At 45.3% G+C, this 19,720-nt stretch overlaps 1 protein-coding gene across 2 annotated transcripts; it reads right to left on the minus strand.

The window, feature by feature from the left end:
- Nucleotides 1-9,708: 9,708 nt before the first annotated feature.
- On the minus strand, nucleotides 9,709-15,840 carry LOC133782210 (uncharacterized). 2 transcript variants are annotated; one of them, XR_009870381.1, is made up of 3 exons: nucleotides 11,128-15,840; nucleotides 10,590-11,040; nucleotides 9,709-10,521 (listed from the first exon to the last, which is right to left on the minus strand). XR_009870381.1 is itself a non-coding variant. In XM_062221434.1 (2 exons), exons 1-2 carry the CDS (start codon nucleotides 11,795-11,797, stop codon nucleotides 10,661-10,663), a joined length of 1,050 nt encoding a protein of 349 aa, XP_062077418.1. In that variant the 5' UTR covers nucleotides 11,798-15,840; the 3' UTR covers nucleotides 9,709-10,660. The 2 variants fall into 2 exon arrangements, 1 of the variants encoding a protein (XP_062077418.1); XM_062221434.1 differs by having other exon boundaries at nucleotides 9,709-11,040.
- Nucleotides 15,841-19,720: the final 3,880 nt, after the last annotated feature.

Below are 19,720 nucleotides of genomic sequence, written 5' to 3' on the forward strand. Positions count from 1 at the left end.
GTTCGCAGTAAAATAAAGTTGTTGAATCTTTAGATTAACTACTGCTAGTATGATTCACTAGCATTATGAATGCAAGTGACCTAGATCCAGGTCACAAGTGTAGTAGGACACTTTAGTGAATGTACTTTATATTTAGTGATATATAGAACTGGACCAGATGTGATTTGTTAATACTTGTTTAAACATCGTTTTGTAGTAATAATCAAACACATCAAACGATGATCATATACACGATAACCTTAATCCTGAGGTTACTATGAACTCCTATATATGTCATCTGATCCTTTGATTCACGCGTTAAGGTTTGTCCAAATGATTAGGCTAAGAATAATTATTTTGGAGACTCAATGATATATATGGCTGGTGACATAGTTTAACAAATATGGAATCTATACCTTCTTATAGAATGAATAATGGTTCCCTATTGGGTTGACTTTTGGAACTAAAAAGATTATGAGCGCTCACGTTGCAAACTTGTTGTGACACAACCTTCACTAGTAAAGGCAATGATACACTAGGAGCAAGATATAGTTAAAAGGGTAAAACGATAATTTTATTCTCTTTTAATTATGAACCATTAATAGAGGATTAACGTTGTATGTAATGATTATATCAATGGACAATTTATTCTTTAATAAAGTAGTCTGTAAATATATGTCTATAATTACCAAGAGTTCAATCTCATATTTATAGTGGAGTAATCATGAGATTAATAAATATGATTATTTAATCAAAGAGCTTTGATTAATAATATAATATTTATTGGAGCTTGATATTATAGGTCCATAAGTCCCCAGGGTGGCATTATCAATACTATATCAAAGTAAGAGTTGATACAAGGGTAAAACTATAATTTGAAAATTTGAGAAGAATTTTATTCTTCGGGTCAAATATACAATTATATGATAATTGAGGTTTAAGATTAATTTGAAATTAATTATTAAATTTTCAAAAATATTTTAATTTTTTTAAATATAGAATTTTGAAATATATATAAAATAAATAAATAAATTTTTGAAATTAATTATTTTATTTAAGTGGGAGAAAATAAAAAATGGTAAGTCAAAATAGTTTTGATTTATTGAATTTTAAGAGATGATGATAATGATGATCATCAATTTGAATTTTGAATTTTGAATTTAAATTTGAATTATAGTTGTGATATTTTCCTTAAAAAGATAATACCATATTTTGTGGGAATGATTTATTTAATTAATTAAATAAATAAAAGCAAATAGGAAAAATACAATATTCCCTAAAGGGAATACTGCTACACGCATGACACAGTTCAGGGACTGTGTCATGCGTGTAAGATGATACTGATAAAGTATCAGTATTGTTTTTATTTTTTTTATTTAATTAATTAATAATTTGAAAATAAATTTTTTTCAAATTTGGTAAGTTAGATATTACCTAAATCAATTCCTATCATTATTATTATTATTATTATTATTATTATTATTATTATTATTTTGAATAATAATGTAATATATAATCTACATATATTATGTGATAATAAGAAAACATCGAGAAGTGTGATTCAGAAAAAGTTTCAGAAAATTGTCAGACAAGAAATTCTCATCTTCTTCTATTATTACAACATTTCTCAAGTCATAATCCAAGTACTCATGTGTTGAGATAAACCTGTGATTTCTAAATTAAAAATCATTGTTCTCTATGTGCCCACACACATCTTGAGATGTAGAGAACACTCCGACAGATCATGGTCTGAGTACTCAAAGCGTTGGATAGGAAGATCATTATTTATACAAAAAGACTCAATGACACTTGATAGGCTTCAAGAGGTAAATATTTATGTTATTGAATATTTGTATACATGTGCATATGATATATATATATATAAGTATGTGTATAATTATATATATGTTGCATGATTAATGATATTGCATATTGTACACCCTAAATATTCGCGCACTATTGGCAAGCTAGAAAATGGCCTAATTCGATCTGCCACGTGTAAATCGTCCACCCGGAGCTGTTTTGTTACGGGCCTCCATCTGTCCAGCCTGAGCTGATTAGAGAGTTAACTGCTACTCGGAGGCATCGTGTCAGCAGTATGAGTGTCACGAGCTGGCGCCACATTAAGCTCGTGATGCGGCAGAGATCTGACACCCGAATCCTTGTAAAGTCAACCACACAATATAAACATGCATATATCAGACATCACATGTCTGTTTTATTCCTGATTTCTCGGATGCGCAGTATAAACGTGCGCATTCAAACATCCCGTATCTGATTTGGGCCAGGCGGCCCATTACCCATCCTTACCTGTTGATTAGACCTGACTTCCCTGTAAGGTTTAGGAATTAATCATCAGTGTCACAGAGATGACATGAAGGATAAAGAGATCACGGGATGACCCCATTGCCAACCCATATATCTTCTTCCTATAAATACCAAGACCCTGGGTAGTGCAAGGGGTTGGCATATTTTTGTAAAGAAACACTCTATAAGAAATAGTAAAGAGATATCAATAATATCGACTGGTGGACTAGAGGGATTTGAACCCTTGAACCACCTAAAAAGAAAAGGAATGACCATCTTTCTACTGCTATTAGTTTCCCAAAGTCTAAATTGCAATTCTTTTCATATTATGGTTCACCAATTAGCACTAATTCGTCCTATTTATTCGTATAATTACTTGTTGGCGAAGAACCGCGTCAACAGATTGGTGCTTTCATTGAGAGGATTTAGATTGGTGCTATCACAAAAACCTAATCATGGTGGTTACTCATTCAAGGCATGGTAACAAGGCAGATCAACATGATGAGCAGGAGGCCCATGATGCCGCCATATCCGATGAACCAAACCCCGAGGTCCAGCAGCGATCGGGAAAGCAGCCGATGGGCCAGGACGACACCGAGAGTTCGATGCCCCGACCGCCAAATCTAAACCCGGGTTACCTGACGGCGATAGAAATGGAGAACATACAATTGAGGGGTCAGCTATCCAGAGCAAGTAAGAAAATCGAAGAAGTCTTGGCCCGGCTACCCCCATCGTACAATCGACGTTAAAGTCGGAAAGAGGCAAAGTGGGACTCGCAAGTCCCGCGGGGATAATCGGCCTAGACCTAGTCGATCGGTCAGAACCTCAATCCCGAGTTCTGCACCCATGTCACACCATAACTAGGAAGCTAGGTTTGAGGAGTTTCCCAGGGAAAATCAGCAATTTAGCCGATCAGTCAGAACCTCTACTCCTAGCTCGACTCCACCATCGAATGCGCCCAGAAGGGCTTGTGGCAGCTCGCGGAGGAGATCCGGGGAAGGCTCGCGCAGAAAACCTGCTCCGGCCAGCCCTCCCGTGTTGCGATCAAACTGCCGGGCGCAAGATGCTAGAGATGGTTGAGTAGAGCAGCCGCGAGCTAATTTGATCCGCCCGGATGGGACTAGGATCGCTTCACCAGTTAGGCATCCCCCGTTGCCGATAAGATGCCCGTCTCTCCCCCGTCCAGTTTGAGACATTCCGACACATGGGAGCAGCTGAAGAAATCCTCCTCCCGCCGATCCTTCCCATCGCCCCCAAGCACGTTGGGAAGTCCCGAATCCTAACCCCCAGCAACGGGCTCCAAAATTTTCCAATGGGAGCTACTGGACCGAGAGCCACCGAAGTGGCAGATCCGATGGAGACCTACGTAATCGCTTAAGTTCGGTGCAAAGCCCTCGTCCCACCTCGAGGGCTGACCTTCGAGATCGCCTCAACTCGCAGAGGGGGAATCTGGCCAGAAATGGAAGTCAAGCTCACCAAGAGGGTGGTCATTCTGAAGTACGTGACAATGGGAATGTCCCACCTAACCAAGCTCAAGCTTGGAGGGACAATAACCCGCCTAACGCGTACAATGGAGCTGGAGCTGTTGAACAGCCCCAGAGCAACCAAGGGATTAAGGACCAAACCCTAGAACGTTTAGCTCAGATGGAGGAGCTAATGAAGAAGCTATTGTCAGAAAAGGAGAAGGACGAGTATGACTCGGGGGACGAACTTGAGCTTTTTGCCTCCAACATAGTAGCCACAACGTACCCGCCGGGTTTCTGGATCCCCCACCTGTCTAAATTCGATGGAGACGGAGACCCGTCAGATCATTTGGGTATGTTCAATACTCTGATGATGCCCATAATATCGGCCCCGAGATGAGGTGTTTGATATTACTGTCCACCCTGATCGGGCCAGCTAGACAGTGGTTCAAGCAGTGTAAAAAGCATTCCATCAGGTTGTGGAAGAATTTTTCTGCTGACTTCAAAAGGGAATTTTGAGCTTCTTAAGCTGCCCGCGTCAAAGCTGACACCCTAGCGAACGTGAAGTAACAGCCCGGGGAACCTTTGAAAGCTTACCTGAGTAGGCTCGCAAACGTCGGAGCTCGAGCCAGGGACGCGGACGATAGTTTCAAGCTTATGGCCTTGAGGACTGGAATCCTCGTTGGAGGCGGGCTATGGAAAGAGATACAGAGAAGAGGTGTCAACACCGTGGATGAGTTCTTGAACAAGGCCCAGGAATGGATAAACCTGGAAGAGGCGCGAGCATCGGTGGAAGGAACCAGCCAAACCCTTGATCAGCCCGTTGGAGCGGAAACGGATGTCGTGAAAACGACTCAAACTGTTGCCCAGAATAACCAAGGGGGTGGAGGCAAGAGAAAGGGGAGCGGCGAGGGCGGCCAGCACGGTTCGAAGAAGAACAAGCTCGTGGAAAAGTTTAAGCCAGTCTACAGGACCTATACTGAGCTCACAAACACTAGGGAACACATTTTCCTAGCAAATTTTGCCCGCCTCCCCTGGAAAAAGCCTGAGCCTTTGAAACATCAGAAGGTTAAGAGGGACCCTTCCAAGTTCTGCCGATTCCACAACGACATTGGCCACAACACTGACGATTTTAGGAATTTGAAGGATGAGATAGAGACACTCATCAGAGCCGGACCTTTGGCTCAGTATGCGCGGAATCGGGTTCCTACTAGTCAGCCATCCCCGGAAGCTCCGGTAAATCAGCCCGGGCCCCGGATAAGTCAGGATACCCCTCCTCATGTAATAAGGGGAGAGATATCCACAATCTCTGGAGGCCCCCATTTGGCCGGCACGAGCAGAGGTGCCCAGAAGAGATATGTCAATGAATTGAAGGCTCACAACAGAGTGGACTTCGTTCCAGAGTAGCATCTACCCAAACAACAACGATTGGAGAGGCAACCAATCATTTTTACCGAGGATGACGCTGATCACGTCCAGTTCCCCCATAACGATCCTCTAGTCATAACCACCCAGCTCGCCAACCGGAGAGTTAGGAGGATACTAGTCGATAATGGTAGTTCGGTGAACCTGCTGTTCCGATCTACGTTGGAGAAAATGGGAATGTCTGTCGCTGAGCTGAAGGCCACCTCCATGATGTTGTATGGATTTTCCGGGGAAGGGTCAACAGCAATAGGAACAATCGAGCTGGTAATAACCTTGGGAGAGGGGCCCTGAACTATCTCTAAGCTCCTCGAGTTCGTGTTTATCGATTGTCCCGCCGCATACAACGTTATTCTGGGCCGACCTACGTTGATGGCATTTGAGGCCATAACTTCTATCTGCCATCTCGCAGTCAAGTTCCCCTCCTTTACGAGGATATGTACGGTCCAAGATGATCAACTCATTGCCAGGGAATGCTATAGCATTTTCATGAAGGGAAAATCACGACCTGGGCAGCATACGATGACCATTCAAAGCGGAAATGAGGAATCTCAGGGAGTAGGATCTATTCCTGAGATAGAAAAACTGTAGGAAGCCAACGGGGAAGTTATCACCTTGAATGATGATATCGACCCTAGGATAGGCGAAGATAGACCCGAGCTCCATGCCATCGAAGAACTCGAAGAGGTGAACATCGATCTGAAAGACCCCTCGAAGGTGGTGAAGCTCAGGAAAAACCTGTGTAATGAGAGAAAGACAAAGTTGTTGAGATTCCTACAAGAGAATCTAGATGTGTTCGCCTGGTCACATGAAGACATGATAGGGATCAGCCCAAGCGTCATCATGCACACCCTCAACTTGGACAAAAATGTGTCTGCGAAGTCCCAAAAACAAAGGCGCCTGGGCACGACCCGAGCTGAGGCCTTAGAAGAGGAAGTAGCTCGACTCCTAAGGTGCGGTTTTATTCGCGAGGCAAAATACCCGATCTGGGTCGCCAATCCTGTTTTGGTCCCGAAGCTTAACGAGAAATGGCGGACCTGCATCGACTTTTCGGATCTGAATAAAGCCTGCCCCAAAGATTGCTTCCCCTTGCCGAGAATTGACCAATTGGTAGATGCCACCGCGGGGCACGAGCTCATGTCCTTCATGGATGCATACTCGGGCTATAACCAGATCGCCATGAATCCTGCAGACCAGGAACACATTAGCTTCATGACCCAAACTAACGTTTATTGTTACAAGGTAATGCCCTTCGAGCTAAAGAATGCAGGAGCTACATATCAAAGATTGGTCAACAAGATGTTTGCTAATCAGATCGGGAAAAACATGGAAGTGTATGTTGACGACATGTTGGTCAAGTCAAAAATTGCTGATAACCATGTCCCCAATCTGAAGGAATGTTTTAAAATTTTAAGACAGTACGGCATGAGGCTGAATCCCCAAAAATGTACCTTCGGGGTTGCGTCAGGAAAATTCCTGGGTTTCATAGTCAACACCAGAGGAATAGAGGCGAACCCTGATAAAATCAGGTCGCTACTCGAAATTCCATCACCCCGGTCGCGAAAAGACGTCCCAAGTCTAACAGGAAGGGTAGCAGCTCTTAATCGGTTCATTTCCAAGTCGACCGACAAGTGTTTGCCATTCTATAACCTACTCCGGGGAAATAAAAAGTTCGAGTGGACCGATGAGTGCGAGCGTGCTTTCCTCGACCTAAAAGCACATTTAGCTGAGCTGCCCGTGTTATCTAAGACAACGGCAGGAGAGCCTCTCTTTCTTTACCTATCTGTAACGGAAGATGCAGCCAGCGTCGTGCTGGTTCGTGAGGAGGACCGGTCTTAGAAGCCGGTCTACTACATTAGCAAGAGGCTCCTCGGAGCTGAGTCTAGATATCCGATGATGGAAAAGATGGCGTTCTGCCTTATCACGACCTCCAGAAATCTCAGGCCGTATTTTCAGTCCCATTCAATCCATGTCATAACCGATCAACCTTTAAGGCAGATTTTGCCGAAACCTGAGGCATCAGGGCGTCTTTTAAAGTGGGCTATCAAGCTCAACCAATTCGAGATATTGTACGTGCTGTGAACTGCGATCAAAAGCCAAGCTCTGGCTGATTTTGTAGCAGAGTGCACGGGGTTCCAAGAAGATCTAGTGGAAGAATTGGTACGAGCCTCGTGGAAAGTCTTTGTGGACAGTTCGTCTAACGAGAATGGATCTGGAGCTGGAGTCATTTTGATATCCACGGAGGGACATCGTTTCCACTCCGCATTGCAGTTCAGATTTGAAGCATCCAACAACGAGGTCGAGTACGAAGCTTTATTAGCTAGGCTAAGGGTGGGCCAGGAGCTGAAGGCCAGCTCCATCCGGTGCTATAGCAATTCCCAGCTCGTGGTAAATCAGGTATCGGGAGAATACCAAGCGTGGGGAACCAAGATGGCGGCCTACCTGGCCAAGGTAAAAAAGGGGTTGTTCGCATTTGAGCACAACCTAGTTGAACAGATACCTCAGGAGTAGAATGCCAATGCTGATGACTTAGCAAAGCTCGCCACGTCCGAGGAGGCCAAAACCTTGGGCCTGGTACTGGTGGAATTCTTGGAAAGGCCAAGTATAGAGGAAACTGGGAGAGAGGTCGAGATTATCAACGCCAGGCCAACCTGGATGACTCCCATAGTCGAGTACCTCACAACAGGAAAGTTACCTGAAGAGCGAAATGACGCGAGGAGGATACTTTACCAAGCTCCAAGGTATGCAATGGTAGACGGGACGTTGTACCGGCGTGGTCTTTCTTTACCTCTTATGCGATGTGTTCTGCCAGGCGAAGCAAAAACTATCCTAAAGGAGGTACATGAAGGATTTTGTAGGGATCACGCTGGGGGGCAAAGCCTGGCCTTGAAGATATTGAGGCAAGGATATTATTGGCCCACTCTGTCAAGGGACTCGATTTCCTACGTTCAAAGGTGTGACAAGTGTCAGCGGTTCTCAACGATCGCTCGAGTTCCACCTGTTGAGCTAAGGATGATCTCGTCCCCGTGGCCGTTTGCAGTCTGGGGAATTGATTTAGTTGGTGCCCTGCCCATAGGAAAAGGAGGAGTTCACTATGCGGTGGTGGCTGTTGAATACTTCACGAAATGGGCAGAAGCGGAGCCCCTGGCAACGATTACATCAAAGACGGTCCTCGACTTTGTGGTTAAGACTATTGTCTGCCGATTCGGGCTGCCGAAGAAGATCGTGTCGGATAATGGAACCCAGTTCGATAACGACCTCTTCACCGAATTCTGGGAAAGGCACGGCATAATTAAAAGTTTTTCCTCCGTGGCCTACCCCCAGGCTAATGGACAGATCGAGGCTGTGAACAAGACACTAAAAGCAAGCCTTAAGAAGAGGTTGGATGAAGCCAAGGGAGTTTGGCCTGAACAGCTCCCCCAGGTGCTATGGGCGTACCGGACCTCGCACCAAACTTCGACGGGTCACACTCCTTTCTCCCTGACTTTCGGGAGAGAGGTCGTCCTTCTTGTCGAAATTAAGATAGCCTCACATAGAGTCTGGGCGTTTGACCAAGACCAAAACGACAAATTACTCAGCGCGTCCCTCGACCTAATTGACGAAAAACAAGAAGATTTGCAGCTGCAGCTCGTGCATTATCAACAAAAGATCACTCGTTATTTCAACTCAAAGGTCAAGAGACACGTCTTTAAATTAGGTGACCTGGTGCTCCGAAGAGTCTTCTTAGCCGGTAAGGATCCCGAGGACAGAGTTTTGGGACTAAACTGGGAAGGACCCTATCAGATAATAGTGGTTGTGAAGGAAAGGACCTTTAAACTAGCTCGGCCTAATGGAGATGCTGTCCCACGGACATGGAACGCTATACACCTAAAGAAATATTATCAATAGTCATACTTTTGTAAGGCTTAATTATGAAAGACACCTTGTTTTATTAAAAAATGAGAAGTACTGTTGTATGTCGTTGTATATTTCCGTGTGTGTGTGATGTTAGAAGAGCGTATTCCAAGTAACCAAGAAAGATCCCTTTCTGTTTACTTGGGGGGCATATATCATGGATACAACTAGGTCCTAAAACTTAGAAGTTGGTTAAATTGACTAACCAGTGTTTTTCCTAAAGAGCACGAGGTGTCAATAAAACTAACGCGAACTAAGTTTTCAAATAAATGTCCTGGATACGACCAGGTCCTAAAACTTAGAAGTTAGTTAAATTGACTAACCAGTGTTTTTCCTAAAAGAGCACGAGGTGTCGATAAAACTAACGCGAACTAAGTTTTTAAATAAATGTCGTGGATACAACCAGGCCCTAAAGCTTAGAAGTTAGTTAAATTGACTAACCAGTGTTTTTCCTAAAGAACACGAGGTGTCGATAAAACTAACGCGAACTAAGTTTTTAAGTAAATGTCCTGGATACAACCAGGTCCTAAAGCTTAGAAGTTGGTTAAATTAACTAACCAGTGTTTTTCTTAAAGAACACGAAGTGTCGACAAAACTAACGTGAACTAAGTTTTTTAAATAAATGTCCTGGATACGACCAGGTCTTAAAACTTAGAAGTTGGTTAAATTGACTAACCAGTGTTTTTCCTAAAGAACACGAGGTGTCGATAAAGCTAACGCGAACTAAGTTTTTTTCAAATAAATGTTCTGGGTACGACCAGGTCCTAAAACTTAGAAGTTGGTTAAAATTGACTGGCAATGCTTTGTAGTTTCGAAGAAAAAGTCAATAAACTAACGCGAACTAGGTTTTTATCAATCACATCATATTAAAAAGAAAAATAAATGATGAAATTCAGGGTAACTGAAATCAATTGTCTCGAGGAGGAAAAACCTCGTGATAAATTATTACAGATAAATAATAAAAAAAAGAAAAATACAAAAAGTGCTAGGCCCCCCCAGGCCGCTCCGACGAGGTCACCCTCTCGGTCTCTTGCTCGCCAGCAGCGGAAGTCTCCCCAGTCTCAGAAGGCGGCTCCTGTTGAAGACGGGCTTTGAACTTCTCAAGGAATGACTCCCACACCTCGGGCGCCAGGAAGGAGAAGTCACCATCCTGGTTGAAGGCCCAGCAATGGTAGAGCATGGCCTCCATGGAGGAGCTGGAAAACGCCCTCTCTGCCACGGTGGCGGCCTCAGCCTCCAACTGCTTAGCCTTGGCCTCCTCGAGCTCGGTCTTCGCAGCGGCCAAGGCGATGTGTGCGGCCTTTTCGCTTTCTTTGGCAGCCATCAAGGCAGCCTTGGTGCTTTGCTCTTGCTGTTGGGCAGACGCGAGAGCGGCCTGAGCAGTCTGGAACTCGCCCCTGATCTCGTCAATCCTGGCACTGGACCGAGCTATGCTGCGGTGTAAAGCCAAATCCGCCTGCAAAGTCATAGATAGTAAGGCACGTGCTGGGAAGAAAGCAAAGAAATTTAACTAAGTAAACTTACCGTGAGGGTCATCCCCAGTGAAGACTCCATGACATTCTCAGGGCTCCTCGTCTCGATCTCCCTCAAGTCCCTCAGGGTGGCATTGTAATAATGCTCCACCGTATAGCTCGCGGTCTCATAGACCATCCCTTGGAAGGCCTCGGGGATTTTCTCCAGGGCCTGGGCGTTAACCATGATGCGCACGGTGGGAGGAAGAACTGGCGGGGTTCCAGCTGGTGCCTCTTGTTCCCGAGTAGGGGCTGGAGGTCACGGAGGTGGTGGGGGCATGTTCTCTGTGGTTGCAGGGACCTAGCCCCTCCCCTTGGCGGGAAACTTGGAGGTGGTCCCGGAAGGAGGAGTCTTCTTGGCCAACCGGGGTTTCTTGACCAGTGGCCTGGACGGTCCGGAGGGAGGATTCCCCCCTGGAAGATGGATCGCAGGACATTGTCTCCGGGCCATGCCATCTCTTCGCCTGAAACAGAAAGAAGGGAACGTTAATATACATGTAAGGTTACTTTATTACAAGAGAAAATCTAAAGGTGTATTGAAAAGGTCCTACCCTCCAAGCTAGAGGATGAATTTATTGCCACGACCTCCGGCCTCGGAGCTTCTATAGGGGAGCTTAAGTCTATTACTTCACGAATAAGAGGGGGCTCTGGGTCCGGATCCGCCTCAGGACTGGACTCCTCTACATATTGCCTAAGCCCTGGAGCGACTACACCCTCCAGGAGGGAGGGCCACGACCTAAGGTTGGTCCCGTACTCCTCAAAAAAGGCTGACCTAAAGGAGGAGGTGTTATATACTACTACGGTGCCCCTAGGACGACCCATATCATGGCGCAACACTAGTTGGTCTACGCACTGGAGTAGGGTTATGTTAAGGTCTGGGTCATCTCGATGACGATGTATGAGTTGGCTGGGGTTAAACCTAGCAAGCCTTAGGTATGCGGCAGCCCTGTCTAAGTCCCTAAATAGGTATAGGTTACCTTGACCGGAGGGGCCGGCTGCTGCCCCCGACTGAACCCGATCCACGTTGAGGCCCTGAGTAGCCTCAAGAACTCGGTTTCGTCGCACGAGCGACACCTCATCTTCTTCGTTCAGCTCGTCGTCATCACCGTCTGTGGCATCCCCCTCGGGGATAAGTGCCAGCTCGCGGGCTACTGGTTGATTAGCCTGCGTTCTCCTCAGGGCCAGCATCTGGCCCGCAGAAATTAACTTACACGCCAGCATCGTCTCATCAGACACGAGCTGGCGGTAGTCTTTCTCACTTGGCGGAAGCCCCGCCAAGGTTTCGTATTGACCCCCAAGGGTCACCGATTTGGCCGTCCTCGCAAAAATGGCTGCACGATGATGTTCAAGTCAATACGCGCGAAGAGAAATATAAAAAAAAAATATGGTGATTTTGCGAGCTGAGAATAGAGAGAACTTACGAGGACAGTTGAAGTAGTGGTACTTGCAGTTGCAAAACACCGTCGACATGAAGAACTGGTCCTTGAAGTCGTTGGGGTGGCTGGGCATCTCGATGACTGTAGGAGAGTTGGGAAAATGGGTCAAATAGTAGAACCTGTCGCCTCGCCCCCATTGATCCAGGCTGGCTTTGAGGCAAAAGAAGAAAAGGATGTCCGCTGGTGTAAGGACCTCCCACTCGTGCCTCAGGAAGAGGTACCTCAGCCCCGCTAGCAGACGGTAGGAGTTAGGGGGCAGTTCGAAGGGAGCCAGCTTCACGTAATTCAGGAAATCCACGAAGTACTGGTCCAAAGGTAGGAAGGCCCCAGCCTTGAGGTGTTCGTCGCTCCAAGCCGCAATCCCTTTCCCCTTGCTGGCCTGCTAGGATGACGAACCAGTCGTGCTCTTCTTGGGTATGTTCTTCCTGGGTCCCATCTGGTCGCCTAACGAACAAGAACGAAGAAAAGTTTAAATAGGCGACCTAAAAATAGAAGAGGGAATATAGCGAGAGAAATGATTTTTGTACACGGCCTGAGGTAATCTCAGCCCGTGGTATGTGAAGCCACGCGTTGCCATGGTCACGCGCCCACGTTTCCAACAGATCCCTGATTGCTCGGGATCTGTGTGTCAGGAGGGTCAGGATAATGCTTGCCTTGGAGGGAAAGTTTTAAAAAAGCAAAACCGCCTAGGAAGCGTGACCCCTAAGCTACCCAGTTTTGCACCCTAGAAACCCTCACCTTCCATTTTCCTAACAGGCATTCCCTAAAGCTACCCAGAAAAATTATCCACAATTTATCTTGTCCTAAACATCACATTCCTAGACATATTCTCAAATAGTCGGTATGCCTAGGATCAAAACCTATGCACCAAAAACCAGCCAAAAACAACCTACAATGTGCGACAAAGAAAGAGATTTACCTAACAGAGAAACGGAAAGACCAAAACATGCAACAGGCAGAGGACTTACAGTGTATTTTCCGTGTGAAAGTCGCAAAAGGTATAGGAATCGGAGTCCTGGTGGAGTCTTTAAAGCTGGACTGGTGAAAAAACTCTTGTGGCGAGAGGGTAGGGAACTTTGGGATGATAACTGGAAGAAGAAAAACTTCTGAGACTAAAAAGGAGAGAAAATGAGGAAAAAATTTCAAATGAAGGGTGGCTAATACGAAAGATGGCCAACCTTATATATACGTAAAAGACATAAAGGAACGAGGACCGTTCAATCAAATTAATGCAAGATTCGAGGGTCATAACTCGAGAGGCGAAACGACGGCCGAAAGCAGGCTAGGCCATTTAATGCAATTCTCAGAAACTGAACAGTCGTCAACCACGGCGCTCCACGTGTCCGATACCCACGCAGTGGGCGGGACATGAAGAGTCGAAAGGGAAACTTAAAAGCCCCCACTGTGAGGGTCACAGGTGACGTCATGGGTCATGAGCAAGGGCTTGGGGGGCAAATGTACGCCCTAAATATCTGCGCACTATTGGCGAGCTAGAAAATGGCCTAATTCGATCTGCCACGTGTAAATCGTCCACCCGGAGTTGTTTTGTTACAGGCCTCCATATGTCCATCCCGAGCTGATTAGAAAGTTAACTGCTACTCGGAGGCATCGTGTCAGCAGTATGAGTGGCACGAGTTGGCACCACATTAAGCTCATGATGCGGTAGAGATCTGACACCTGAATCCTTGTAAAGTCAACCACGCAATATAAACATGCATATATCAGACATCACATGTTTGTTTTATTCCTGATTTCTCGAATGCGCAATATAAACGTGCTCATTCGGACATCTTGTATCTGATTTGGGCCAGGCGGCCCATTACCCATCCTTACTTGTTGATTAGACCTGAATTCTCTGTAAGGTTTAGGAATTAATCATCAGTGTCACAGAGATAACGTGAAGGATAAAGAGATCACGGGATGACCCCATTGCCAACCCAGATATCTTCTTCCTATAAATACCAAGACCCTGGGTAGTGTAAGGGGTTGGCATATTTTTGTAAAGAAACACTCTGTAAGAAATAGTCAAGAGATATCAATTGTAACGCCCCAACTCCAGGGACCGCTACAGTGCACATTGCAAACAGTGCTAAACTCGTTAATCGAGTCATTTGGCCATAAACGTGTAACTAAGTATGATTAGCGGTTTAGGGATTAAACATTTTGGTTAAGATATAACGTTTCACTAGAACGTTTACTGTATATATTGGGATCCCAAAAATATAATTTCAGAGTCTATTATAAGAGAATATTTACAACAAGCCGTTCTAGGCGGCAAAACAGGGTTTAACCCTAGTTCCTCTTTCAAACCTCGCCCAAGTATTGGTCGAGCAGCTGCATATGTACACGTCATCACCTAAGCTCTCCAACTCAAGGATGGCCCAGCTTCCTTTTGCCTTTACCTACACCACAAAGCACCCGTGAGCCGAAGCCCAGCAAGAAAACTCATATGCTCATGAACAGTCATATCATGATATCAAATCATATCTGACATGCCTAGCAAACATAGCTTTATTCAAGCATGCAAATGAATTCAAACAATGCTGGGGTACCCAGGATAAGAAATCCTGCCCTTTTGATTGGATGACTATCAAGTTAATCCTAATCAGATGAGTGTTTCAAAACTTGAGGTTCTGGTAAACCATGCTGAGTGACCAACAAGCAAGTCACTACGGGTCTCAGCACCCAAAGCCATGCATATGATGATCAAAATGACCATACAGAGCTCATAGCTCTGATCAGATGAGTGAATATCACTTGAGGTTCTGGTAAACCCTACTGAGTGACTGACAAACAAGTCACTAGGGCCTCAGTGCCCATAGCCGTGTAACGACACCGTTACTTGGGCTCTCCTGCAATGGCTCTTATCAGATGAGTGACTAACAAGCATGTCATTGTGGGGTCGGTGCCCATAGCCATGTGACATAACAGTCACGGGGCTCGCTGGCCCTGGCTCTGGCTCTAAATGGCTAGCCCTTGGCTAGACAAACGCTTTTTAGTATTCATCGACCTTGAGGTCGGTCCGGCATTAATGCTCATTTGAGTCATTCAATGTAGAAAGTCGATTAGATCTAATCTTTGTTGTCTTACGTGGAACACGCTAAGGCCGTCCTGACTAATGAGTCAGCGCAATGTGACCAGTGCCCAGTACCACTGCCAAACCTGACTAATGAGTCACAGCTTCACAGTTGATACTAACACCTTTGCCAATTCTGACTAATGAGTCAGTACCATGCACAAGTAAGCATTGCTACCAAAAATATATCATATGTCACACATCCAAAGATGGGGCATTCAGCATGCTTACTTAACAATTGCGAGCATAATAATGATCATGCACAAACACAGAGACTCAAGCTCTGACCAAACTCATATTTGATATCCATGGCATGCCCTAGTCACATGTTTCTCGTGCATCACGTGCATCACACTTAATCATCCAGCATGCCTCAATAATAATCATATGCAAATGGGGAAAATTGCCAAGCATTCATTATGCTATCAATGTTTACATTTAAACATCCAACATGCATCAAACATAACCATGCATGTCACATATGGGGTGCAGTTTTCTTACCTTTGGTCCAAGCACAGGTTACCAACAAATGAGACACAAGCACGATCCTGATTCTAAGCCTCTAGTAATAACCTAGTCACAACCACAAATGGTGATCCAATGAGTTCAAGTTCTAAAACCAATCATTGAACTAAAACTTAGCCTCCAAAACATCAATCCTCACTAATCCGGGTAGTAGGATTGATCCCGAGGCCTAAAACCATGTTCCCGGGGTCAAAACACCCAAACGGGCTCAAAAGCCTGCCTGAGCCGCGGCCCTGGAACCTTGAACTGCGGTCCCCAGCACAACCTGAAGCAAGCGCTGCGGCGCCCAACACCAAGGGTCGCGGTGCCCAGCAAGAACAAACACAAGGCACCTGCTTCATCGAGCAAGGGCCGCGGCCCAACTTCGGGGCAGCCATTTTCCTTCACTTTTAACCTTTTAAAACCTCCCAAAAACATGTCTAAACATTCCCAAATCAACAAATCAAAGTTCCAAAACTCCCCAATGGTCCAAAACCACCAAAACCTAAGGCTCAAACGAACTAAAAACTCAACGATTAACAAAGTCCAATTCAAGCTTAAATACTTTTAAAAACTTAAAACTTAAACTTGAATTACCTCCGATTGAGTTGTTTCCAACTAAATCCTCCGGCTAATAATCTTCTAATTCTCCTTAGGATTGCTATGCCTCGATCCTCGCTTGCTTCCGAGTCCTAGAACTCAAGTTATCTTTGAAAATGCGATTGGGAGACGAAAAGGGAACTTTAGGGAGAGAGAACGTACAGAACGTTCTTTTTATTTTCTTAAAAGGTTAATTCAAGCTTAAGTAGCTTCCAATAAAACCTAATGCTCGGGGTCCCGAAAACACCCCCGGGGACATTATAGTCAAAACTTCCAGAATTTCCCCCTGATCTTACTAACTCCCAATTTATCACCAATTATTAATTCTCATTACCCAATAACCCGGTAATACTCTAAATACCCCTTGACTTACTCGAAGTCAAGCTTAAATCCCGTTGTGACTTTCCCACTAGCTTACCTCCTAGGATCGTCTTGTGCTGGGTAACCCTGGCATAACCAAATAATAACAAAGCACCACGCCCATTTCACATATATGCCAAAAATGCCCGAAATGGCCAAAACATGAAAATCGCCCAATTAATCACAAATGGGTTCACATGCATATTTAATACACCTAAACATACATATTATCATTAAATAACATAATAAAGCAATTATGGCCCTCCCGACCTCCTAATCAAGGCCCTAAACCTTATTAGGAAATTTGGGGCATTACATCAATAATATCGACAGGTGGACTAGAGGGATTTTAACCCTCGAACCACCTAAAAAGAAAGGGAGTGACCATCTTTCTACTGCTATTAGTTTCCCAAAGTCTAAATTGCAATTCTTTTCATATTACGGTTCACCAATTAGCACTAATCTGTCCTATTTGTTCGTATAATTACCTGTTGGCGAAGAACCGCGTCAACACATATTAATGGTTCCTGTATGTATGTATTCTTGAACATATAAACTGTTTATATGAGATGTGGAAAAAAATTTGTTGTTAACAAACTAGGCCCACCATGCCATTTCGTTGCGTACTCTAATTGTTTTTCCAACACCTATATTTGAGGCTACCTTTCCAACATTAATAATCACGATCTGTGCCTTGATAATCATGATCGTTTGATCACGCTCAAGTGCCTACCCCATAGGTGATCAACGATCGGGGTGGAGTTGCTTCCACCCCAAGCTCTTCGAGTATAAAACTCAAGAACTGTTCCTCACATACTCACTTTGGTCATTTGAAATTTGAAAAAATACTAGAGCTCTGAAAATCGTCCCGAAGCTTCATCACTCCCAGAGCCCAAAACCCTCACCGGCATCTGTGTCTCCGATGATCTAGGCAACTGGAGGGAATCCTCATTCTTATGGCTGAACAACAAGAAGCACTTTCGGGTTCGCACACAACACAACACCTATAGGTGCTTCATATCGAGTAAGTAATTTCAGCCCGTTCTTGTTTTTAGGTTATGGTTTGTCGAATGTGTAATTGCATGCTTAGGACTACAATATTGTTGGCATTTAGAGGTCTTTTTTTTTTACCTCTTTTTAGTTATTTTAGGCCCATTTTGACATTTAAAATGGTCAACATGTCATTTTTCGTGCTTATGCGCATTCGACTAGAATCTGAAAATTTTCCAGATTCAGACGATGTTCATGAACTCTGGTGGTGTTCTTTGACACCAATCTGTTGGTTCCGAGGACACTCCAGCCCCTCGAGTAGTAGTCTTAGGGTCTCTCGTTTTGGCCTGATTTTCTTCTAGTCAAGGCGCTAACTGCTTGGTTTTGTTTCAGATGTCTGAAGAGCTAAATCACCTCCACCAACAAGGATTCTACTACTTTGACTAGGAGATCTTGGGCATGGCTCGGGATGTGGGACAACTCCCTATAAAGAGAAAGCAGAAGGCCTCGGAGCAGAGCAGGGACCTCGAAGTGAGGGAAGACAACACTCCGATGGTGCAGAGGCCTGTCCAAGTTGGCATCTCAGAGGAAGAAGCCAACATGGGTCCCCTGCCAGGGGACAAAACCTATATCGTCGACGACTTCGAGGTGGAGGAGCTCTCGTGTAAGCTAAGGCACCGTGGAGCTCTTAATAAGATCCTCTCCCACTACAAAGTGGATACACGGGACATGTTGGTGTGCTTGGCTTGGAAGAACGACAAGGCACACGAGAGCATCCACGGCCTCGAAGCGTGGAGCGCCTCTCACTTCCAGATGGGAGCCACGCTACCGCTCTACCAGTACAATGTTGACTTCTTTATATTCTTTGACATAGCTCCCCTCCAACTATCCTCGAATGGATATTGGGTGCTATCAGGGCTATTTGTTATGTGCATAAGGCAGAACTGGCCCGCCTCTTATTCGACAGAGATCCTCTGCGTCTACAGCTTCCGAGCCTACTCGAAGAAGGATAATCGCGTACCCAGGTGCTATTATACTTTGATGAAGCATACGTACCTAGGATTATCCTACAAGGCCCCGAGCGGAAATGAGAACCACACGCAGGACTACAAGGACCACTTCTTCTAGACAAGTGGCTTCCCCACGCGGACCAATCCTACCCTTTTCCTGGATTTCGCCAGGGCTGGTAAATTTCTCCTCGACTTGTCTTCGATAAGTTTTCCTCCCCCTGTGGCTGGTCCTTAGGAGTTGAGTTTTTTGAAGGTCATTTCCACCGCACTCCCCACATGGATGCTTACCACAAGACGTTCCAAAAGATGCAAACCCTGCTAGATGAGGAGATGAGCATTTCCTTCCTCGTCACAGAGGCTCACCTGCGCCATTACGAGCTTCTGCATGAGGGTCAATGCATAAGATTTGTGAGTCTGTCCAGCTAACGCGACTAAAAGAAATCACTGGACAATGCCAGGATTCACACGAAGTGGTAGGGCAGGCACTTATACAGTACAACCAAAGGATGGACGAGGAGCACGTGGAGACAGTGCTCGCCGTCCAGGCCGCTGCCAAGGGCCAAGAGGACGAGGATATTGAGGCGGAACTTGAGGCGGGGATAGAGTCTTCTTCCATGCCTCAAGGTAAATCCTCCATAACTCTTTATCATGCTAGGAATATAGGGGAGGGAGTTAGTCCTGACCACACATGGGTTTCCTCATCACTTCTTGAGCGCGGGCAAGTCTCGGAGTGTCAATGGATGGAGGAGGAGTTCCAGGATTACCAAGACTTGATTGACGTTTTCCTTCGCCAACCGAAGAGAAAACCCCCTCCCCGAGGATTCGTGCCTTTGGACGAGGTGACGTCCATCCATTCCGTGTGGTTTTGCCAATACGAGACCAACACCACGCAGGAGATGGGCCAACTAATCTGAGAGTTTTCCCACTTTGTTCTTCACCCGGGGGAGCCTTATAGCAGTGGGGCTCCCAAGGAGATTCTACACACTTATCTTGCATGCATTTGTCATTTTATACATTATTACTAGTCTATCCTTTCTTCCCTTTGAGTTATTGTCGGGTCATTTCCTCTTGCACATAACATGGGCACATCCAAGTTTATTCGATCTAAACATCAAAGGGTGTTAGGGCTAGCTCAAATTGAAGTCCTGAACAGACCACGAGTAGAGCC

Source organism: Humulus lupulus, chromosome 6 (assembly GCF_963169125.1).
Source record: "Humulus lupulus chromosome 6, drHumLupu1.1, whole genome shotgun sequence".
In the NCBI taxonomy this organism is placed as follows: Eukaryota; Viridiplantae; Streptophyta; class Magnoliopsida; order Rosales; family Cannabaceae; genus Humulus; species Humulus lupulus.

What these genes read in the sequence shown, in the direction of transcription:
- LOC133782210 (XM_062221434.1), bottom strand. Translation starts at nt 11,797, where the DNA reads ATGCTGGCGTGTAAGTTAATTTCTGCGGGCCAGATGCTGGCCCTGAGG. An exon ending in TTCATCCTCTAGCTTGGAGG is followed by an intron (nt 11,041 to 11,127) that starts GTAGGACCTTTT and finishes TTTCTGTTTCAG; the next exon opens with GCGAAGAGATGGCATGGCCC.